The sequence below is a fragment of the Pithys albifrons genome, chromosome 16 (genome assembly GCF_047495875.1).
Source record: "Pithys albifrons albifrons isolate INPA30051 chromosome 16, PitAlb_v1, whole genome shotgun sequence".
Classification (NCBI taxonomy): Eukaryota; Metazoa; Chordata; class Aves; order Passeriformes; family Thamnophilidae; genus Pithys; species Pithys albifrons.
In genome coordinates, this window is record NC_092473.1 from 13,428,258 (window position 1) to 13,447,532 (window position 19,275).

Here is a 19,275-nt window from a genome sequence, read left to right on the forward strand (position 1 = left end):
TCACCAGCAGCAAAGAAATGATGGGTGAGGTGGAAGTTGTGGGTCAGGTTTGAGGGTGAGTTCAGCTGCCCCTGGAAGCAGGGAACCCTCCCTGGCTTTCTGGGAAAGCTGCTTAGCATTGCAGCCTTGGAGGGATTCATGTGTAATTATGACAGAGAAGTGTGGGCTAGAGGACAGCGGAAGGGTGGGCAGAGCCCAGGGCAGGCAGCACCATCTTGGCCAACTCCCTGGACAGGGGCAAATTGTTCCTCTCCAAGAGGAGCCAGTGCCCATGGGAGAGGCTGGTGGGAGATGGTGGGTGATAGTGGGTTTCCCCTCTGGGGTCCACAGCGAGCTGTGCTTACCGTCTGCCCAGTCTGCCACAGGTTTTCCTCCTCCATGGGTCTGGCATCCCTCATCCCCCTGCAGTGCCAGCCCCAGCTCAATGTCAGCTTCCAACTCAGCCACGCAGGAGGGGAAGTGACAGGGCTGGAGTGGGCATGCAGGGCTCTGTACTGGAGCCACTTTGGTGGGATGCTGACGAGCCTTTCAACCAGCACTTCTGGGCAAAAAGGCACTGTCAGCAAACTGAACAATTTATTTATTTTAAAGGAAATTCTGCAGCTTGGAGCTCAACCTGTCCCCAGCCCAAATTTTCCCATGCATCTGGTGCAAAGGACAAAGTGGCGCTGGCCCCTCTGGCAAGCAGAGCCAGCAGCTGGCAAAGCCATCCCTGCATCGAGGTGAGTCAGTGCTCAGCATCCCATCACCCTGCAGCTGGTTGAGTGGCTCCTCTCCTCGCCGGGGAGCAATGCCACGTGGGATGAGTCAGACAGAAAATGAGTTTATTTCCAGATGCTGCAGGGAAACTAATTTTGATTTAACAATCAGGCAATACTGAGGTATCTTGAGTTTTTATTTCAATCCTACTCCACAGGAAACAATATTCACTAACATTATCTTCCTTACATTTGTTTGTATTTGACCCAATGTTGTGTTAAATATAAAATATGGATCAAACAAGGATGGATGGTGAAAAGCATGAGATGCTAAAAAGTTCCCTCGAGCCCTCCTCCACAGACATCCTGAATGCTGAGAGTCATTTAAAATTAGTATAAAATAGGAGGAAAATCCAATAGCTTGCTCTGTGCCCCCCAATCTGCTTTGCAAGGGGAGGATTTAAGAGCAAGAGGAGAGGGGGGACTTCTCAGTTACAGAGAAGCCCACTCAGCAAATCCAGGCTGAAGGCGGTGATGTCCTAGATGGAGCCTGACCACCCATTCCTGCCTGGGCATCTGTCCTGCCCTAGATTTTCAGCAGGAGACTGAAGTAACCTCAGAAAGGTCCTTATGGCACCTCCCTGTGCCTCAGAAGCCCTTGGGACAGATTTAGGGCCTAAAGCCACCAACAGCAAAATGGTTTCCAAGATAAATCCCTTGGGATGAAACCTACAGAGAAAACACAATGGTGGTCCTTGGGCATCCTCAGGCCCTGCCAGGGGATGTTTGCCCATGGCCATGGCTGCTGTTTGCATGGTCTGTCCCCAGGGTGGTTCCCTATGGATTTTGTGACAGGGGGAAGGAGAGCCAGGCACACTGAGCCACTTTTGTCACTGTGGCCCACAGTGGCTCTGGGAATGCAGTCCCCCAGACTCAGTGAAAATTGAAGCACATGTTTGTGAAGCACTGGCTGTCCTCCAGATGCTTCATGGGGTCCTCACATGAGCCCTGTGAGGTAGGTCGGTGTCTTCACCCCCATTTTACAGATGGGGAAACTGAGGCACAGAGAAGGGTAATGACTTGTCAGACAGAAAATATGGCATCTCCCATTCTGGGACCTCTATATCCTGCTATTCCAACCCCAGATATGCTCCATCAGCTGCTGGTTACTCACAGTTTGTCCTTCTCTACCCCTCCATCTGCAGTAGGTGCCAGAGCACGGGCTGGCACCTGAGGGGACCAGGAGAGGCAGCAGCAGAGCCTGGGCTCACACCAGCTCATTCACTCCATGTCCCTAAGACCACTTGTCACCCCATGGGGAGCCCCAGCCCAAAGGCTGCTTTGGGGTGCCCTGAGCAGAGACCCCCAGCAGTCCCATGCCAGGCTGGGGTGCCAGGCACAGCACCCAGAGCCCCTTAAAGGAATTTTCTGCCTATGGAAGTGAAAACCCACTGGATTTTTTTGCCGACCTGGTGACCACAGTGTCAGGAAGGGATGAATATCCAGATGCTTCCTCTTTGGTAATTTGCTGCAAACTGGGACAGCCCCGAGGAGTCGGTCCCAGAGCACTGCAGGCTGGGGTGGCCTTGGCTTTGTGGGAGGAGGGTCAGAGCCAGGAGTTCAGCTCCTCAGCATGGAGATGGAGAAACAAGAGATGTGGGATGGTGGCCATAAATCTCCTTCACTTGCCACGCCACACCAAGACTGCTGCAGTTGTGATTAATTGAAGGCCATAAAGAGATTATGGTAAATCGATGCCTTCAGGGCTGACAGGGAAGGTGCAGACAGGACTGGGAGCAGCCCCTGGCATATACCACAGCCCAGCACACACAAGGCCCTCCTGGTTCCAGCAGCTCTGCCAGTGTGTTTGGGCAGCAACAGCAGATATGATTTTCCCATTCCAGCACCATCAAGGCTCTCCCAACAACAAGATGGGTTAGCACTTTGTGGCCAGGGTTAGGCATTTAAAAACTGAGATTACTGGGATCTCCCCATCACAGCTCACCTCCAAGCATCATGTGGATGCATCCCTTCCATTCAGCAATCCTGGGAATGTTGGAAATCTTCCCAAGAGTGGAATTAAATCTTATGCACAAGAGGCTTATCATTAAAATAGGAGCAGAGAAGGCAGGAGGCCCCATGATCCCAGTCCAAGGAGGTTCACTTCCCTCCCTCAAGGAGAAAGGGAGTCCCCTGAAGTGGATGGGCTGGCCAGGGGGATGCCAAGGGCCAGATCCCAGCTTTGCTCCCTGCTGAAGGCACACATGCAGCAGAGCCTGGGAAGGGGCCTTGCTTTGGGCTGCCATTGGCAGTGAGACCGGAGAGGAAAGCAAAGCACTCCACAGAGAAAATATCCATGGGGGCTCCCAGGGCCCATCTGGAGGGATATACCAAGTTGTGCACTTAATACTGGCTTGTAGAAAGGGTTTCCCAATGCTCAGGGACTGGGGCACCCTGGAAGAGATTCAGGTTTTAATCTCATGTAAGGCTTGTTGAGTCTGGACCTTCCTATCAAGAACTTGGGAGGGAGCAGTTAATACTGACATGACTTAGGACCACTTAGGAGCCGAGTCCGGGTGGTGCAGGGGTGTCACCATGCCCCCCTCTACCACTGAGTCTTTCCTCCTATCCTGACACCTCCAGTCTCCTGAGTGGCCCACATTAAGGACTCCAGTAGCCAAACCCAGGTTGTCACTAGCCAGGGACATGTGGGGTCAAGATCTTCACCCCCATAAGATGCTCAGGGCCAGGTGAGTGAGCAAAGCCCCTGGCAAGTCCAGTGGGTGAAGCCCCCTATCACCATGTTATGAAAGCTTTGCCTAGAAAAATAAACAGTTCCCGAGGTTAAAAAAGAAAAATGTTTAAAATCAACCTCCAGGCTCTCCTGCCTGTGTGGGAGGGGCACCAGTGGCTCTGCCTGCGGGGCGAGGGGGTGGTTTGGGGTGAGCCCACAGCGCAGGCTGCCTCCCCACTCTCCTCCATGCCCCCTTGTGCCCGTTGGCACAAACAATGTCTTTAAGGCGTCTACCGGGACGTTTTGGTGTCCAGCGCTCCGGGCCGGTAGAGGTACCTCCAGATGGCGTAGTAGTGGATGCCAGCTCCGATGGCCACGAAGAGGTGCCAGATGGCATGGGCGAAGGGGATGCGGCCGTCGCTTTTGAAAAACACCATGCCCAGGCAGTAGAAGAATCCACCAGCCACCAGCTCCGGGAGGCCGTCCCTGTTGGGCTGGGAGAAGGCAGGGAGGAAGGGCTCAGTGTGGCTATGGCATGTCTGCCCATGTGGTCCCCCATCAAGACCACCACAGCTGCAGGCAGGACTCTCTCTCTGCCTTCTGCTACCCACTCCCCTCCAGCAAGGCAGTGGGGGCCCAGCAGCCCAGCATTGCTGGGAGGATTGGGTTAGAATATTTAAGGTCCCTTTCAACCCAAACCAGTCTATGATTCTATGATTCTACTATTTCAATGCGATGGACTCCAGGCAGGAGGGCTGCTGGGGCTGCATGTGGTATTAGCTGGGCACCCAAAGCAAAACCAACCCAGGCCATGTCATACTGGGGATGATTTTATCCCTCACACAGCTTGGAGACTGCACCAACCCAACAGAGACAAACCAGCCCTGCTGGGATTTGTCCCTTGCACTGAGCCCAAGTGCATCCCACCAGTGGCTTACCATGGAGAGGATGACCAAGGCAGGGAAGAAGCCCATGATAACGTAGCACACCAGCTCCACCAGCTTGTACCTGTGACCAATGAAGAGAAGCTGCTTGGAGGCAGGAGCAGAGTTGAGTTTTATGCTTATAATGTCCACGATCAGGCTATGGGAGAAGGGGTGGTAGTGCCATCATGGCAGATCCCATGTCCTTCCGTGTGAATCAGGCTGGCACCTTGCTCAGGGCTGATGGATCCCCCACCTCGGTTTAGGAGCTCCAGCTCAGGACCAGGCACTTGGGGCTTCAGGGAGAAATCAGGGGCCTTTGGCTTTTTATTTGGTGCCCCCAAGTGGAAGAAGCAACTCATGGCAGCACATCCCTGCTCCCCATCCCTGGTCCCAAATCACTGCTCCACATCCCTCCTCCACATCCCTGCTTCATGTCCTTGTTCCCACACATCCACCAGCACAGGGACAGGTACAGGCACTCACCGCTCATGGAAGAAGAAAACGTAGACAGTCCCGATAGACGCCATGATCCAGATGATCCAGCGCATGTGGGAGGCCCAGGGACCCAATTCCCTCAGGTTCAGCCTGCAAGGCCCAGGTCTGTGGTGAGGTGGGTCTAGGGAAGCACCCTAGTTTGGGCTTGAGTGCAGCAAGGTCACGGGGAAAGGCTGCCCTCACTCCCATCACTGTCCCACCAAAGGGTCTTCCAAAGTTGTAACTTCAACTTACAATGGTTGAAATCTATAGGATATGAAGGTTTTGTGGAAAGGGGTAGGGTACAGCCTGAGGCAAAGCCAAAAACAGAGAAGAAACCCTATTTGTTGGAGCTAAGCTGATTTTCTGCCTTCCAGGGGACCAAGAGGTTACCCCCACCTACCAACAACTCACCAGGGAGCGTAGGATGCTGCGATGAAGAAGTAGATCACCATCCTGTCAAACATATGCAGGCAGTGCTCCACGGTCCTGCAGAATGGACAGACAGACAGGTCACAGCACTGGGGACCTCCAGACCCTCCCCCCCTTCCTGAGCCCTGAGCAATCAGGGATGGTACCTGAGATGCCTCTTCTTCCAGGAGATGGTGTGGAAGATAGTGGAGACAATGAAGAGGCTGGACAAGCCAAAGCCATAAATCCAGGCTGAGATGGTTTCCCACTGGTCATCAGAGAGGATGTAGAGGATGGAGCTGCCAAGGATGCTGGGCAGGATCCAGAACTGGAAGAAAGAAGTAAATCTCCTGTTGACTTTTCTGCATTTCCATTGAGCAGCTAAAATACAATCTCCACTTTTTCTTTCAGGTGTTTCTTTTGCTTCTGGTCAAAGCTACCACCCAAAAGGGACAGCCTGGCCACCCTCACGGAGCAGGAAGGGTCCCTCTCTGTGTGGTGCAGTTCCAAAATAGCTTCTCTAGATGGAGGTAGGGAGGAGGAGAAGGGCACAAGGAGGGTGGCTTCCTCTGAATCATCTCCCAGGACTCAGAGTGGGATCTGCCAGCTTCCCATGGAAACTCTGATGTGGGGAGAGCTCAACCCCAGGGCTGAGCAGGCAGCCCCAAGGCCCGTGTCACAGTTCCTGCTGTCAAACACTCCATTTTCAGGGAGCTTTGCAAAATACTCCTGCTCCACTAAGCCCACAGCCAGCTTCCCCAGGGACATGGGGCCACAGTGGGTGAGAGCAAGGCAGATGCACATCAGTTTCCCAGGGAAGAAGAAGGGAGAGCATCCCAAACCCTGGGAGCATCTGGGGCACATGTGCCTCATCACAGCCCAAAGACTCTCAGTGACTGCTCCAGGGATGAACTCTCAGATTTTTTTTGTGTTCCTTGAGGTTCTTCAGGGGATCCCTGGAGAGATGAGCACTGTCCTCCCTCACCCTGGGGCTGGGACAGGGACTCACTGCGTGGGTGGCACAGTTGGCTGCGTGCTCATACTCCGTCGGCTGGTACCTGCAGTTGGACGGGACACGGTGATTCATGAACCTGCAACAAGAAGCAGGGAGAGAAACATGTTCAGGGGGTGTGATTGGGGCAAACCCTTTTGGAGGAGTCTGCGCAGGGACACCGTCCAGCCTCCCATGGGTCAGCTTTGCTCCAACTGCCCTGCAGAAGTGACCCCAGGGCACAGCTTGTCCATCTGGCTGTCCCCAAATGCCAGGACTCCAGGTCTTTCTCAGCCACAGCTCAGGCTGAAGCATTTCTCGGGAGCTGCTGTTGCTTGGAGAGCAGAAGGCAGGAGCCAGCTCTGCCTGCAGGCAGTGGTGGGAAGAGCCTCAGCAGTGAAGAGGCCACAAAGGGCAATGGGCGGAACTGTGGGTCCCCAACCCACCTCATGGGGACACTTTCATGTCACAGCAGTGTGCCCAGCTCTGACAAGGGTATCCTCATGATGTCTTTGGTTTCTGGGTACCACCTGCATCCACTCCCAACTCACAGGGCCACACATCCCAGCACATACTGCTGTGGGGGGAAACCCTGTTGCCCTCCCTTGGAAACCTGTATCTTTATTTCTGTTTGTCTTAGTCTGAGGTATCATCTTGCTCTTGGCATTTGCAGGAACATATCGATTTCCCCTGTTGGATCGACACACAGTGATAAAAAATAGTGTCAGGCTTGGCTTAGTCCATTGCTGGGTATGTAACAGCAAATTAAATGTGCATCCGTGATAATGGGTTGGAGTAAAGCCTCACTTACCATCCTCTTCTGGCAGGAGCCAGCAATGGAGGCTTAGCAAAGGGAATAAGAAACAGGAGGATAGAGAGGGATCCTTCCCTGATCCTGAGAATCAGGGGTTTAAAGATTTTCCTGCCATGGCTCAGGTCAGGACGACTGAGCTGAGTGGGCGCCAGCAGCGCTGCCCTGCAGGACCTGGGCTAATTGTTTTCTGACCCTGCTTGCCCCCAGCTCCTGCACCATCTGCGGCCTGTTTCACAGCTGAGTTGTGCCCAGTGAAGGGGCTCAGGGGCTGGCAGGACCTTGGTGCTGGGCATGGGGTGACCCCTTAGTCTGAGGTGCAGGGAAAGGCAATAAAATCCCCTTTCCCTGCCCCTGAGCCACCCTTGTCTATACGGTCTCCTCTGCAACCTCCTGCCTGCTCGGCCCTCCTGTCTGAGCCACTTGCTGTTGCCTGTTAAAAGTGACCCAGGATGGATTAAATAGCTCAAATGGCAAGGATTTGGTATGGGGGGAGAGTGGCCAGAGGCTCTTCCCAGCAGGTGACAGTGACAATCCACACAGAGACCCTGTCCCCAGCCACTGCCCTGCCTGCTGCCAGAGCCTGGCACTTCGGGAAGATTAATGGTCATCATCACCAAAAAATGTCTGGAATGAGGAGGAGGAATGGAGGGGCCAAGCTACCACTACTCTGCCAGCTGAAGACTCCCACTGGGCAAATTGGGGCTCAGCAAAGCTGCCCTGGCCAGGATGCAGCTGGGCAACCCTGGAGACATGGTAGTGCCCAGAGTGCTGTCACCTCCATCCCAGGGACACCAGGGATGCCCTCCCCATCCCAGTGCTCCAGCCATGAGTGCTGGAGCCCTGTGCCCCTGGCAGGAGGACGTTACTGTCCCCAATGTTGCCAGGAGACTGTCCCCAGCTCCCCTTCACTGTCTGCTTCTCTTTCTTTTCCCTTTTAATAATAAGAAGGAGGAGGGGAAGGGGGGGAGGCCAGACATCCCAGATGACGTCACAGTTGCTGAGGAAACATGTTCAAGGCCTTTTCCTTGATTTTATTGATTTTAACAAAGCCTGCACCGTCTCCACTCTGTTCTGGTGGTGCTGTTCAGAGCAGTGAGGGGGAGCAGCAGTAGGGCCAGTTCCCACTGCCCCTTCCCCTGGGCTGAAGGACAGCCAGACCCTTTGGGAAGAAATCCCCGGGATGCAAATACCCTCCCTAGCTCTAGTACAAGGATGGAGAGGCCAGGAAGGGCTACCCCATCCATCCCCATGGGATAAGGCTGAAGCAAACACGTACTTGTCCTGGAGGGAAAAATAGCCTTGAGGAGGAACTTTTCCCCCTCTGTGTGACTGGGCTTGGGAGAGGGGGAATTGCTGGCAGCCAGGCAGAGCTCTGGGCTTTAATAATGCAAGAAAATAAGATGAGAAACACCTCTTCAAACTTAGATCTGCTCCCTGCAGCAAGTCTCCTGCCCGACTGGCTGAATCCACAGTATTGCCAGCTGTGTGTCATTGCAGCCATAGGCTTGGGGACAGCCTGGCAGTGTCCCTGGGGTGGGAGGAGATGGGAGACCCTTGGCCCCAACAACCACAAGAGCAAAGCCCCGGCGATGCGGCTCCCTCGACTCAGAGGGACTGTGACCCCACACCGCGGGGTGCCTCAGTGCCTTTAGCAGGTGATTTAGGACAGCGAAGTCCAAAAGACACAGAGAAGTTCAAAGGCTCCAGCACGGCAGGAACACAAGCCCGTTCCTTTCCAGGGATGGTGCGTGGGAAGCAGCGAACCGAAGAGTTCCCGGGCACCTTTTCCTCCTGGGGCTGTTTCTGGCAGACTTTACAACCGGCTATATGAAGATGGGGAGATGGTGGTGGTCTGAGCAGGGGTTATTCTCGGCAGCCCCAGGGTTTTTGCCTGCCCTGCTTGTGCTTGCTTCCCCTGGCCCCCTTCCCAGGCAGGGAGACTGAAAAGGGCCAGTGCAGCAGGCTCTGACCAGGGAAACAAAGAGCCCCTTGTCCCTGGCAGCCAGGGCAAAGTGCAGAGCTGGCTTCCCAGGCCTGTTCCTTTCTCCTTCTCTTTCTCCCACTCTTTTTTTTTTTTTTTGGTGGCTTCAGGGGGTTTTACTGAGTTTTTAAAAGACTTTTATCCAAGAACAAAATTCCAGCCTCAAAAATCATGCAGATCTGCCTGGCTCTTGCTTCGCCAGGGTGGGAAGAAGAAGTCAAAAAGGGGATCAAATTACATTATTCCTCAGGAGGGCTCATCTGAGCTCTCCTGAGGGCATCAAAAGAACCTGCATCGACCACTTTATGGTGACTACAAACTCTCAGAAGCAGAGCCATGGAATACTTTACAGGAAAGCTGTCCCCTGCACAGATGGAGGGAAGATCCCTGGTGGAGACCCAGGCTGGGCTGCAATTTGGAAGAGCTGTGGTTTAGCCCTGCCTTTGGCACTGACTTTCTGGCTGGTCTCTGCCACATCACTTCATGTCCCTCTCACTCCCCTTATCCCCCTCTCCAAGTGAGGATAATAATTTTGACATCCTTTAGGCAAGCCAGTGGAGGGATAATGTGGGGAGGGAGTAAAATCACCACTAAAATGTGGATGGGGAGGTCCCAGTGGGCAGCTCATCCCTGCCCTTGCAACAAGACAGTCCAACACCCACTGCCCCCAACCCTGCTCCAAATCAGGCTGCACATGTGTCTCTGTGTCTATGCACTGGGGGCTGGGTGCCACAGGGACAAAGAAGCAGTCAGCAAATCCAAGCTTATCCCAGGTGATATGAACCTCCCCAGACTAATGAACATCTACAGGTGTCACTTGCAAATGGCTTATAAAAGGGCTGGGCTTGGTTGGGATCTGGTCTAATGTCTTGGGAGGTGGGATGCTTCTTTGCTGTGCATCCACCCTCCAGTCCAAGGAGCTGGGGCTCTTCTGGGCTGTGTTCTCTGCTGGACAGCTCTTGGGATCTGGCTACAAGAGAAGATTTTTCCTTCCTCTCGTGACTGGGTGCTACAGCTGCTTTTATAGTAACAGAGCAGGACCCTGATGATGGTCAGAGAGGAAGGATGGAGGAAGCACTTGCTGGATGCTGTGGTGGTAAGTCCTGCTTGGACCCTTTGAGCTGCCCTCTGGCAGAATCAGTGTTGTAATGCCTGAGGTGATTGTGATGGAGCAGATGTGTCCCTGTAGGGCAGACTGGCCTCAGACTCCTCAGTGTGTGGACTGACGAGCCCAGGGGCTGCACACACAGCTCAGATGCCAGGGCTTGGTTCTCGTGCTCATGTGTGAGCTGCTGCAGCAGCATCCCCATTAGCTGGGGCTTGGTGTGTGCTCTGCCTCTGCCCCCTAATCTGGTAAAGCTTCAGCTGCATCCCTGGTAAGAGGCTTCATCCCCTTGAGCTCCTCTGGGGTTTGTAATTAGCTCAGCCCTGGGGAGTTGAGTGGAGTGGTGCAGAGCCTGATGGCTGCTTATGTATGGGACACAATCACAGGATTCAAGAGACAGAGTAGGACCACAGGGATATACCCATGGCCCCCCTTGAGTCCAGGCCATCAATTCTACAGCTCAGGAACATGGGAAAGGCTCAGGAGCCATTCCCTCTTGCCTTATGGCTACAGCTCCCAGTACAGACCCCTGAGACTTTACTGCTTTATCCAGCCCAAGAGCACTTGAGAAATCCTGTTTTTCTTTCCTACCCATTGACATGGGAGCATTTGCCATTGGGAAGTAGAAATGCAAAGGCTGATGCTGCCCAGCATTGCCATCTGCAGAGCCACCCACGCAGGCATGTGCATGGCTGCGTGGCACCCCATTAAGAGCTGAAACCTCTACTCCATGCCCATTCCTCAGTTCCTGCATGTTCCTACACAAACATATGGTGCTCCTAGTTTGGAAAGCTGAGCTGTGCATGCTGGAAGCTTGTGGGTCAGCTCCTTGGACCAGGGGATATGGGGCAGCTGGGAGAAGCCTGTCCATGGGCTGCTCCTGTGACTCAGGCCCATCCCAGGTGAGAAGGGACAGGAGGATTGGGTGGAGCAAGAAAGTGCAGTGTTTTCTTTTTTATGTCTTCCTGGCACCATGTAAGGAGCTGGCAGCTTGGGTAGGGAGAAGGAAATGAAAGGCCTTTCATCTAAACCAGCATTTCTCAACCTTTCTTATGGATAAATTAGCAGATCACCAGATTTCTGGAGTAACCCACCCAGATGCCCCTGGTGCAAGACTTGCTTCCACAGAATGAGTCAAATCAGGCATCAGATTGAACCATCATTGATCACCTGTGATTACTCCCATCCCAGTTTTGCTCTTTCCCAGCACTCTGGCATGCACTAACACCTTGGACTGGCTGTAGCCATCCCAGACACAACCTGCATGCCCTGGGAAATGCTGAACAAGTGCTGCTGCTGCTGCTGACTTGGAGATGGTCCTGGACAGGGACCGTGTGTTCAGCCCTGTCTGTGTTGTACCTGGCTCTGAGCCACAGGCACATATGTCCCCTGTGAGGGGACAGAGAAGGCAAACCCCCAACATATCCTGCTGCCTTGGGGAATACAGGAGGGGCTGAGACAGGCAGGAGGGAATATGCTGCTATTCCCCTGACCACACCAAGGGTATTCACTGTTCCTTTTCCTTGCTCCTCATTCTATGAAAATTCTCCAATCCAGGCTAGATGAAGGCATTGGCCATTTCTGCACCCATGAGAGCCCATATATACCTAGCAAGGTGGAAACTCAGTAGGTAATTCCCAGAGGGGTCATAAGGTCCATATTCCCAGATATTTATTTTTCTCCCTGGAAGGTTGTCTGCTCTCCATGTAGATGGTATTTCTAATTCTTCCAAGGCAATTCATGACCCTGCAACCACAGCAGAGCTATTTGTTTATTCACAACAGATGGGACTGGTGAGTGTTTCCCAAATTACTTTCGGAGCTGGGACTTCTTGTTTCATTTGGTACTCATGAGACCTCCAACAACAGCTGATTAGTCACAAAATTACTCTGATGTCCCAGGTGTTTTGTGAATGTTAGGAGGACTGTTTCCAGAACTGAAAATCCTCTATTACTCATTAATTGCTTGTTTGGAAAGTCATTGTGCATGTTCCTTGCTGCCTTGCCTTGAGCACAGAAGTTAGTGGAATAAATCCTCTGCTGGTTCTGGCTGCTTAACTACAACAGCTCAAGGTGGGCAGGAGTGAGTGTGACCACTAGAACATGAGCTTGCTGGCACAGGATTTGGGTAGTCTGGGGGCTGGAGCCTTCCCAGCTTCTAACTCTGGCTGTGACTGTGAAATACATGGGCAGGTGACAGTGTCCTGTGTCCATAAACTCCACAGCATGGCTCGAGAGACACAGCCAGGCTCTCATTTGGGATTCCTGGATGCTGCTCAAGTACAAATCATATCTGTAAATTATTCAGCAAATGCCTCTGGACAGAGAAGGCACAGAAGGAAAATCATGTATTTTGCCAGCCAGGCATGCAGATAGTAAGATTTCCATTAGTATTACTTACAACAGAGAGCAGGGCTGTGTCTAATGCTGTGGCACCAGCCAGTGCAGCTCAGCACCGGGAGGAGGGAACTGCTTGCCCTGACCTGATGATCTCTGCATAAAATCCTTTCCCCAGCAGCAGCAAATCTCAACTGTGAACTTGAAGAGGTGCACAGACTTGGATCCAAATTGTCCTGAAGGTCAGCACTGCTTGGCTCCACTCACTGGCATCTGACTTGTACACCAGGACTGTGATGCCCGTGGTATCGAGTTATCATGAGAGGTTGCAGTGCATCACACAGAGCCCACCAGACTCTGGATTTTCACTGCATGAAAATGCTGAGGTCCAGTTACACCTGGAGAACCTCCAGGGAGACCTGAGCTCTGGGTGTTTGGCCATGTCTCCTCTGCCTTGCTCAGCCCCTGCTCTGAGCATCCATGCCCTCGCAGCATCTCTCTGGGTACTCAACCAGCCTCCTTGTGCAGCTGCAGCCAAGCACCCCCCAAGAGCGATGAAGTGGATTAAGTTGTGCTCTTTTCCCTTCCTTTCTTTTGGAGTTGTAGTTGGTTGGCACTGCTTTGTCTCGCTGTGGAGCTGGGGGTGTGGGAAGGGAGGAGGAGGGGAGGCAAGCCCGGGAGCAGTCCTGGCAGAGCCCCATTCCTCACATTCACTGCCCTGCCATGCTGGGCAGTGGCTTGAATTTCCCATGGATTGTGTTGGCTGCCACCTCATGAAGCTGGCCATGGTCAGCTGTGCCAAAGAATCACATCAGGCTGATATCCAACACCAGCTCAAGGAGGGAAAAGATTGTGTTTCCCAGGCAGCCAGGAGACCATCCTTCCTCCAAAAGCACAGGGCACATCTCCAGTGTGCTGACCCCCACCTGAGCCTGTCCTGGTGGGTCCCCCAAACCTTCCCAGAGGAGAGAATGCGGCAGTTTGAGGGGATACCCCATCAAAAATGATGTTCCAATAATTTGTTTCCTTCCAAATACTTTGCTCCAGTGATGTATCCTGGGTATTTAAACCTACATGAGATGACTCCTACCAGTGCTGTCTTAGAAGAGTATCTCTGTCAGCCTGGCCACACAGAGTAACCAACATGGAATTGGTTGGTGACATCAACTGATCCTGGTTTTCCCTAGTGTTTTGGGGGCCTCCCAATCTCTTGTATCAAGGAGGTCTGCTCAGCTGGGGACAGACTGGCAGATCTTGCTGGGGATGGTGGGATGGGGTTGGTGCTTGCATGGTGATGAGCCCCTGCCTCTCAAGGAACTTCAAGCTGTGGTATTAACACTGAAAGCACTTCCCTTCTCACTGCTTCATCCCACATGGGCTGTGGGGGAAGCAGAGCTCTTGAAAAGCATCTCACTGTGTGTGGGAGCAGGCGAGGGCTGCTCATGTTTATGTCACAAAGCAAATGGGGACCAAATCTTCTCAATGTGGCAGCTCTGTCCAGGCTGGCAGCCTCATGTTTGGGGTCTGAACACCCCGATGTTTCCTATTCCTGCTGGTTCTCCTCTCCCTCTCTTTCCCAGAAATGCTGGAGGAGTTGATGCATGTCTCCTTGCTCAGTAATTACAGGTGGAGGGAGCAACAAGGAAGGTCTCTCCAGCTGCCTTCCCCCAGATTCAGAGGATTTGGGTTTGAGCAGCTGCAGTTCAGACCTCCATCTCCTCGTGCTGGTGAGGAGATGGCAGTGCCTATGTTGTGAACACAGGGCAGGTGAGGACAACCCTGGACCATGCACCTACATAGACCCCCACTGAGCCCACCGCTCCTGGGCTGACACATCGCTGTGGATTTCCCTGGATGCTCCTCTCTGTTACTCTGTGCAGGGCAAGACAAGCAAACAATAAGATTTAGAGCCTTTTACACAAACAAATCAGTGAACTGCTATCAGTTTGTTAGGGTGATTCAGTGCCCTGCAGCTCCCAGCAAACCCCTCTCCACTGCTGCTCCAGAGATGCTGAGGCTGGCCAGATACAGCAGCAACCTGTTTAATCATGTTTGCTTCCAATTACAGCTCCGGATGGCCAAAGTCTGGAAAGTGTTCTGTTTCCCTGCAGGGAGATAGACTCAGCTCCATGGCAGATACTTGGGCAGGAGGCATTGGGCCATGTTTATAAAGTGAGCCAAAATGGGGTCAAAGCTGGTGGTGAGGTGGTTACTGGCTCAGTGAAACATGACTAGCGAGTTTAGTGAAAATGATGGGACTTTCACTCATCTGTCTGTCTAGGAGGAACCCAGCACCATTTCAGTGAGCTGGGAGGAAGAGTGGAGGGGAAGTGGAGAAACCCCTCTGGTAGTTGGATAAAGCAGGAGAAATCACATGTGCTTGCACCCTGTCACTGTGTGCTGTGCTGGCATCATGGCTGAACTTGGCCTGACAGGCAGGAGATGGATATGGTTTGTCAGTGTGCAGGCTGTGAGTGACAGGGAAAGCCTCGCAGCAACTGTGCTTTTAAACTCCCTTTCCCCACAGTGTCAGTGATGGAAGAGCCTCCCAGACCCCACAGCAGAGCAGAAACCAAGTGTCTCATTTATAACCACAACGTGCTCAAATGGCATTGCCTTGCATCCCTATTCCTGGTGACAATCCTCTCCCTTTACTTTCTTCCCCTCTGCCCCAGCTGTAATGCTCCATCTCCAAAGCCCAGCCAGGAGGGATTGGGGACACTCTGGTGCCCCCTCCAGCCCTGAGTTTTCTCCTGGCAGTTCACAGAATGCTCCCTCATTGATCGCTGCTTTTCATCTCTTTGTTCAAAGCCCGGTGCCTTCACTGCAGCTCTCACACAACAGGTCTTTCATCACCATGTTCTGTTTTATTTATTCTTTTTTGTGGATGTATCGATGGCCAAGTTTCTCCTTTCTTGGTCCTTGTTCAAAATTAGATAAAACGACATGAAAAATGAAGCCGTTCCAGGCTTTTCCAGCACAAGGAAAACTTTCTGCTATTTTTTTCCCAAGCAAGAATATCATTCTCTGAAAAGATGTTACAAGATAGAATCATAGAATTATTGAGGTTTGGCAAGGCCTCTAAGAGTGATTCCAACCACTAACCCAGCACTGCCATGTTTACCACTGAACCATGTTCCCACATCTACATGTATTTTTGAAAACTTCCAGGTATGGTAATTCAACCAATTCCCTGGGCAGCCTATTCCAATGCCTGACATCCTTTCTGGTGAAGAAATCTTTTCTAATATCCAGCTTAAACTTCTCCTGGTGCAATCTGAGCCCACTTCCTCTTGTCCTATCATTTGTTACTTGGGAGAAGAAACCAAGGCCCATCTGGCAACAACCTTCTGTCAGGAGTTGTAGAGAGCAAGAATTTCTCTCCTGAGTCTCCTTCTTTCCAGGCTGAGCCCCACCAGCTCCCTCAGCTGCTCCTTGTGCTCCAGACCCTTCCCCAGCTCCATTCCCTTCTTTGGACTCACTCCAGCACCTCAATGTCTTTCCCATAGTGAGAGGCCCAAAACTGAACCCAGGATTTGAGATGCTTCTGCTGCCTTGAAAGACATGTGCCCCTGCAAGTCCCCTGGCTCCTGTTCACTGCAGCCCCCACCTCAGAGCCCTGCTGAAAGAGCATCCCTGGCAAAAAGGAAAGAGCAGCTTTAGGGTTCCTTTTGGGATACGCCACAGCAGAGCATTTCCATGGAGAGGAAAGCTGGTGTGTGTGGAGAGCAGGGGGGACGAGGATTAGCCCACTGTTATTTTTAAGCACTAGGCTAAGAGGATCTTTGCAGTGATACGGGAAGCCCTGGGTTAGCATCACGTGCTGGTGACTGTCTTGGGGTGAAAGCCAAGGGAGCACCCATCTCCTCCTGCTCCCCATACAGCCCTGGCACACAGCAAGAGGTGGAGGATACCTTGTGGATCTGACCCTTCCCATGCCCCACAGCCCCTGCCCTGCACATGGGCTCTGTCCCTGCAAGGCTCTCTGTAATGCCTCATCCCCATTTAACAAGTTGTCTCCAGAAAGGACCATGGCAAGATTGGAGTGTGCTAATTTGGAATAAATCAAGCAACAGGTTGGTAGATGGGGTCTGCTGGGGGAGACTGAGGTGTGGGGGCAGCACCTCAGTGCCCAGCTCCCAAACAGCCTCTGCACCACTGCTTTGGGGGCAGAGCTATGGTTTTCCTCCTGCTCTGGAGTACAGAGTTTTACTCATCTCCATCTCCCCCAGCTCTGTCCTCAGCATGCCAGCTGGGAAGAAAAAGTCTGGAATTCTCTGTTTTCACGTGGAGCTTTTACCAGATGCATCGTGCAGACCTGCTGGGTACCTCCTGCTTCTCCCCCAGGCAAAGGTTATCAGGAGGCAGTTACAGCATCAAAATGGTCTTTGAGCAAGTGCCCACATTTCAGGCAGGTTTTGGAGATGCAAGCATGGATTTTCCCCACTGGACAAGTGGAAGAAGAGGAGCTGATGGACTGAGGGGCTAAGAAGGTGGTGTCTTGTCCTTACCCATCCCAGGGTCCATCCTGCCTGGACCAGGCTAAAAACACCATCACCACTCTTTTTCACACAAACTTTTCTCTGGCATCTGCCCCTAACAGAACCACTGGGAGTCTGGCAGTGGCAGCACTGAGCTGAGTGCCCCCAGGATCTGTGCCAGTCTGTGGAACCCTTCCACAGCCAGGAAAACATCCCCACCGCAGTCACTGAGAGCAAAACCTGTCCTCGGTGCAAAACTGAACACCCCCAGCACCTCCCTGATCCCTCCCTGGTCATGCAGCACCCAGTGCTGTGTGATCTGACCCATCCTCAGCCACCCCTCGAGCCAGAGGGCTGCAGTGGACGTTGTCCCCGTGTCACCTGCCAGCTCCCCTGTAAGGGCCACACAGCACACGCAGCCGAGTGCCCTCTGACCCGTGCCCAGCGATCTTCAGGTTTCCCCCTACACAGGTAACACCATGAGGCTTCCAAACACACCTGAGCTTTTAAAACAAGTGTCTGCTGCCACTGGAAAACCTCCCTGAGGATTTCATGGAAGGGGAGAAAGATCCACCACTGGTGCATCCCATGGGAGCCCTGTTGAGACCTCAGGTCTGGGCTGGGGGAGACACCCTGAGGGGTTCACCTGGGTGCAGTGGGAGCCCGGACAACACTGGTCCCTCCGTGGTGAGTTTGGAGCCGGCAGTGGGGTCTGTTCTCATGAGGAGCCGGGTTTTCTGGTGCCCCAGCAGTGGGAAAAACCATTGTGAAGTTAGACCCAGTGAAAGGCAATGACGGCTCCCAAGGATGCTCCAAATCCTTTCGGGATGCAGAAAAGCAGGTAGCCAAAAGCCCAGTCCGCACCTGCCCGGAGCTTGGGGGCACTCAGCAGCTTTTGAAGGTCCTTTCGGGCTCCATCCCAGCGGAGGCGAGCTCAGGCAGGGATTGGGGCTGTCCGGGGGCTCCGCCACGAGCGGGAAGTCGGGGACCGCCGCACCGACGGATTTACCTGGCGTAGCGCGTCTTCTGGAAATCCAGGAGCCGGGACACGAACATCGCGGCGGTGCCATGGAGGGTCTCGGGGGGCGGCAGCTGCTCAGCCCTGGGCCGGGAGGAAAGTGCCGGCCGGGGGAGCGGCACCAACTCGGCGCGGTCCGGCGGGGCGAAGAGGAGAAGGGGCGGCCGGTCCAGCCCAGCCCAGCCCGGCTTGGCTCCGGCCCCTCCCGCCCCCCCGGCTGCTCGGGAGAGCGACTCGGGGAAAACAAAGGCGACCTCCGGGAGGGGGAAGCCAGCCCCGTTGCCGCCCTCAGATGTGCAAAGAGGAGGAGGAGGAGGAGAAGAAAGAAGAAAAGGAGGGGCGGGGAGGAGGGGGGAATCCCTTCCAACTCTTCCCGGCCACAGCAACCTGCGCGATCTCCCTCCGCCCCCCGGCAGCTTTAAGCACAGCTAAAAATATCCCCCCCTCTCCCCGCCGCCACCCCCGGGGGATCAAATAGCAGCAGATTTGAATTGAAAATGTGATTAAAGCATCGGGACAGGGGGGAGTGGCGAGTGCCGGCAGCCAGCCCACTCCCCCTGGCGCCGCTGCCCACGGCCGGGTCCCCTCGAGGGTCTCAGAGTCATCGCTGCCCTTCCTGGGACAGGGCCATCCCTCGGGAGTTGATTTGTTTGGCTTTGCTCTTATTTATTTGATTTTAATGGTTTTTTTCCATTATTTTCCAGAGGCCCCAGCCCCATTGCTGCAGAGTGCCCCTGGGTGGGGACACAACTCCCACCAGCATCCCACCATCCATCCCTGCTTCAAGAAGGGGGACAAAGCAGTCAAGAACTGAAGATCTCAAAATCCTCACCCCATGTCCATCATATTCTTTCACCCCTCAATCCTCTACATCACCCAGGGAGGCTCCCACAGGAGGTGATGTCCCAGTGTACACCTGAGGTTGGACAGCTCAGAGAGAGGATGTAAAAGGTGATAGAAGTTTGTCTGGGGCATCATCCTTGCCCACTCTGGGCCAGAAACTGCAGGCACCTTCAGGCCAGCAGGTGAGGGACAAGAAAACTGACATCAGGTTGGCAGCAACTGGAGGAGTCTTGGTCACCCCAACACAACCTCTCCTTGCTGATGCTGTAGCAACATTCAAGGTGAAACAGCTGAGGAGATCTTGACATGAAGGGTTATGCTTGTATGGCCATTTCCATGGAAAATCAAGTGCACACGTGTTCCAAAAGGCAAAACAGACAAAAATGAAGGAACCCCTTAATTCAAGGCATTATTTGATCCTGGTACCCATTGTAACCCCTTCCAAAAGCAGCTGATACTCCCA

At 53.4% G+C, this 19,275-nt stretch overlaps 1 protein-coding gene across 1 annotated transcript; it reads right to left on the reverse strand.

Annotated features, from left to right (window-relative positions):
• Window positions 1-877: 877 nt before the first annotated feature.
• On the reverse strand, window positions 878-18,426 carry MMD2 (monocyte to macrophage differentiation associated 2). Its single transcript, XM_071571459.1, has 7 exons — window positions 17,961-18,426; window positions 6,253-6,334; window positions 5,411-5,571; window positions 5,247-5,321; window positions 4,842-4,943; window positions 4,371-4,440; window positions 878-3,926 (listed from the first exon to the last, which is right to left on the reverse strand). The coding sequence occupies exons 1-7, from the start codon at window positions 18,005-18,007 to the stop codon at window positions 3,723-3,725; spliced, it is 741 nt and encodes a 246-aa protein (XP_071427560.1). The 5' UTR covers window positions 18,008-18,426; the 3' UTR covers window positions 878-3,722.
• Between the last annotated feature and the right edge of the window lie 849 nt (window positions 18,427-19,275).

Coding starts and splice junctions, on each gene's coding strand:
- MMD2 (XM_071571459.1), bottom strand. CDS start 18,007: ATGTTCGTGTCCCGGCTCCTGGATTTCCAGAAGACGCGCTACGCCAG. Junction 5,322..5,410: donor TGGAAGAAGAGGCATCTCAG/GTACCATCCCTG, acceptor TCCATTCTGCAG/GACCGTGGAGCACTGCCTGC. Junction 3,927..4,370: donor CCTTGGTCATCCTCTCCATG/GTAAGCCACTGG, acceptor GCCTTCTCCCAG/CCCAACAGGGACGGCCTCCC.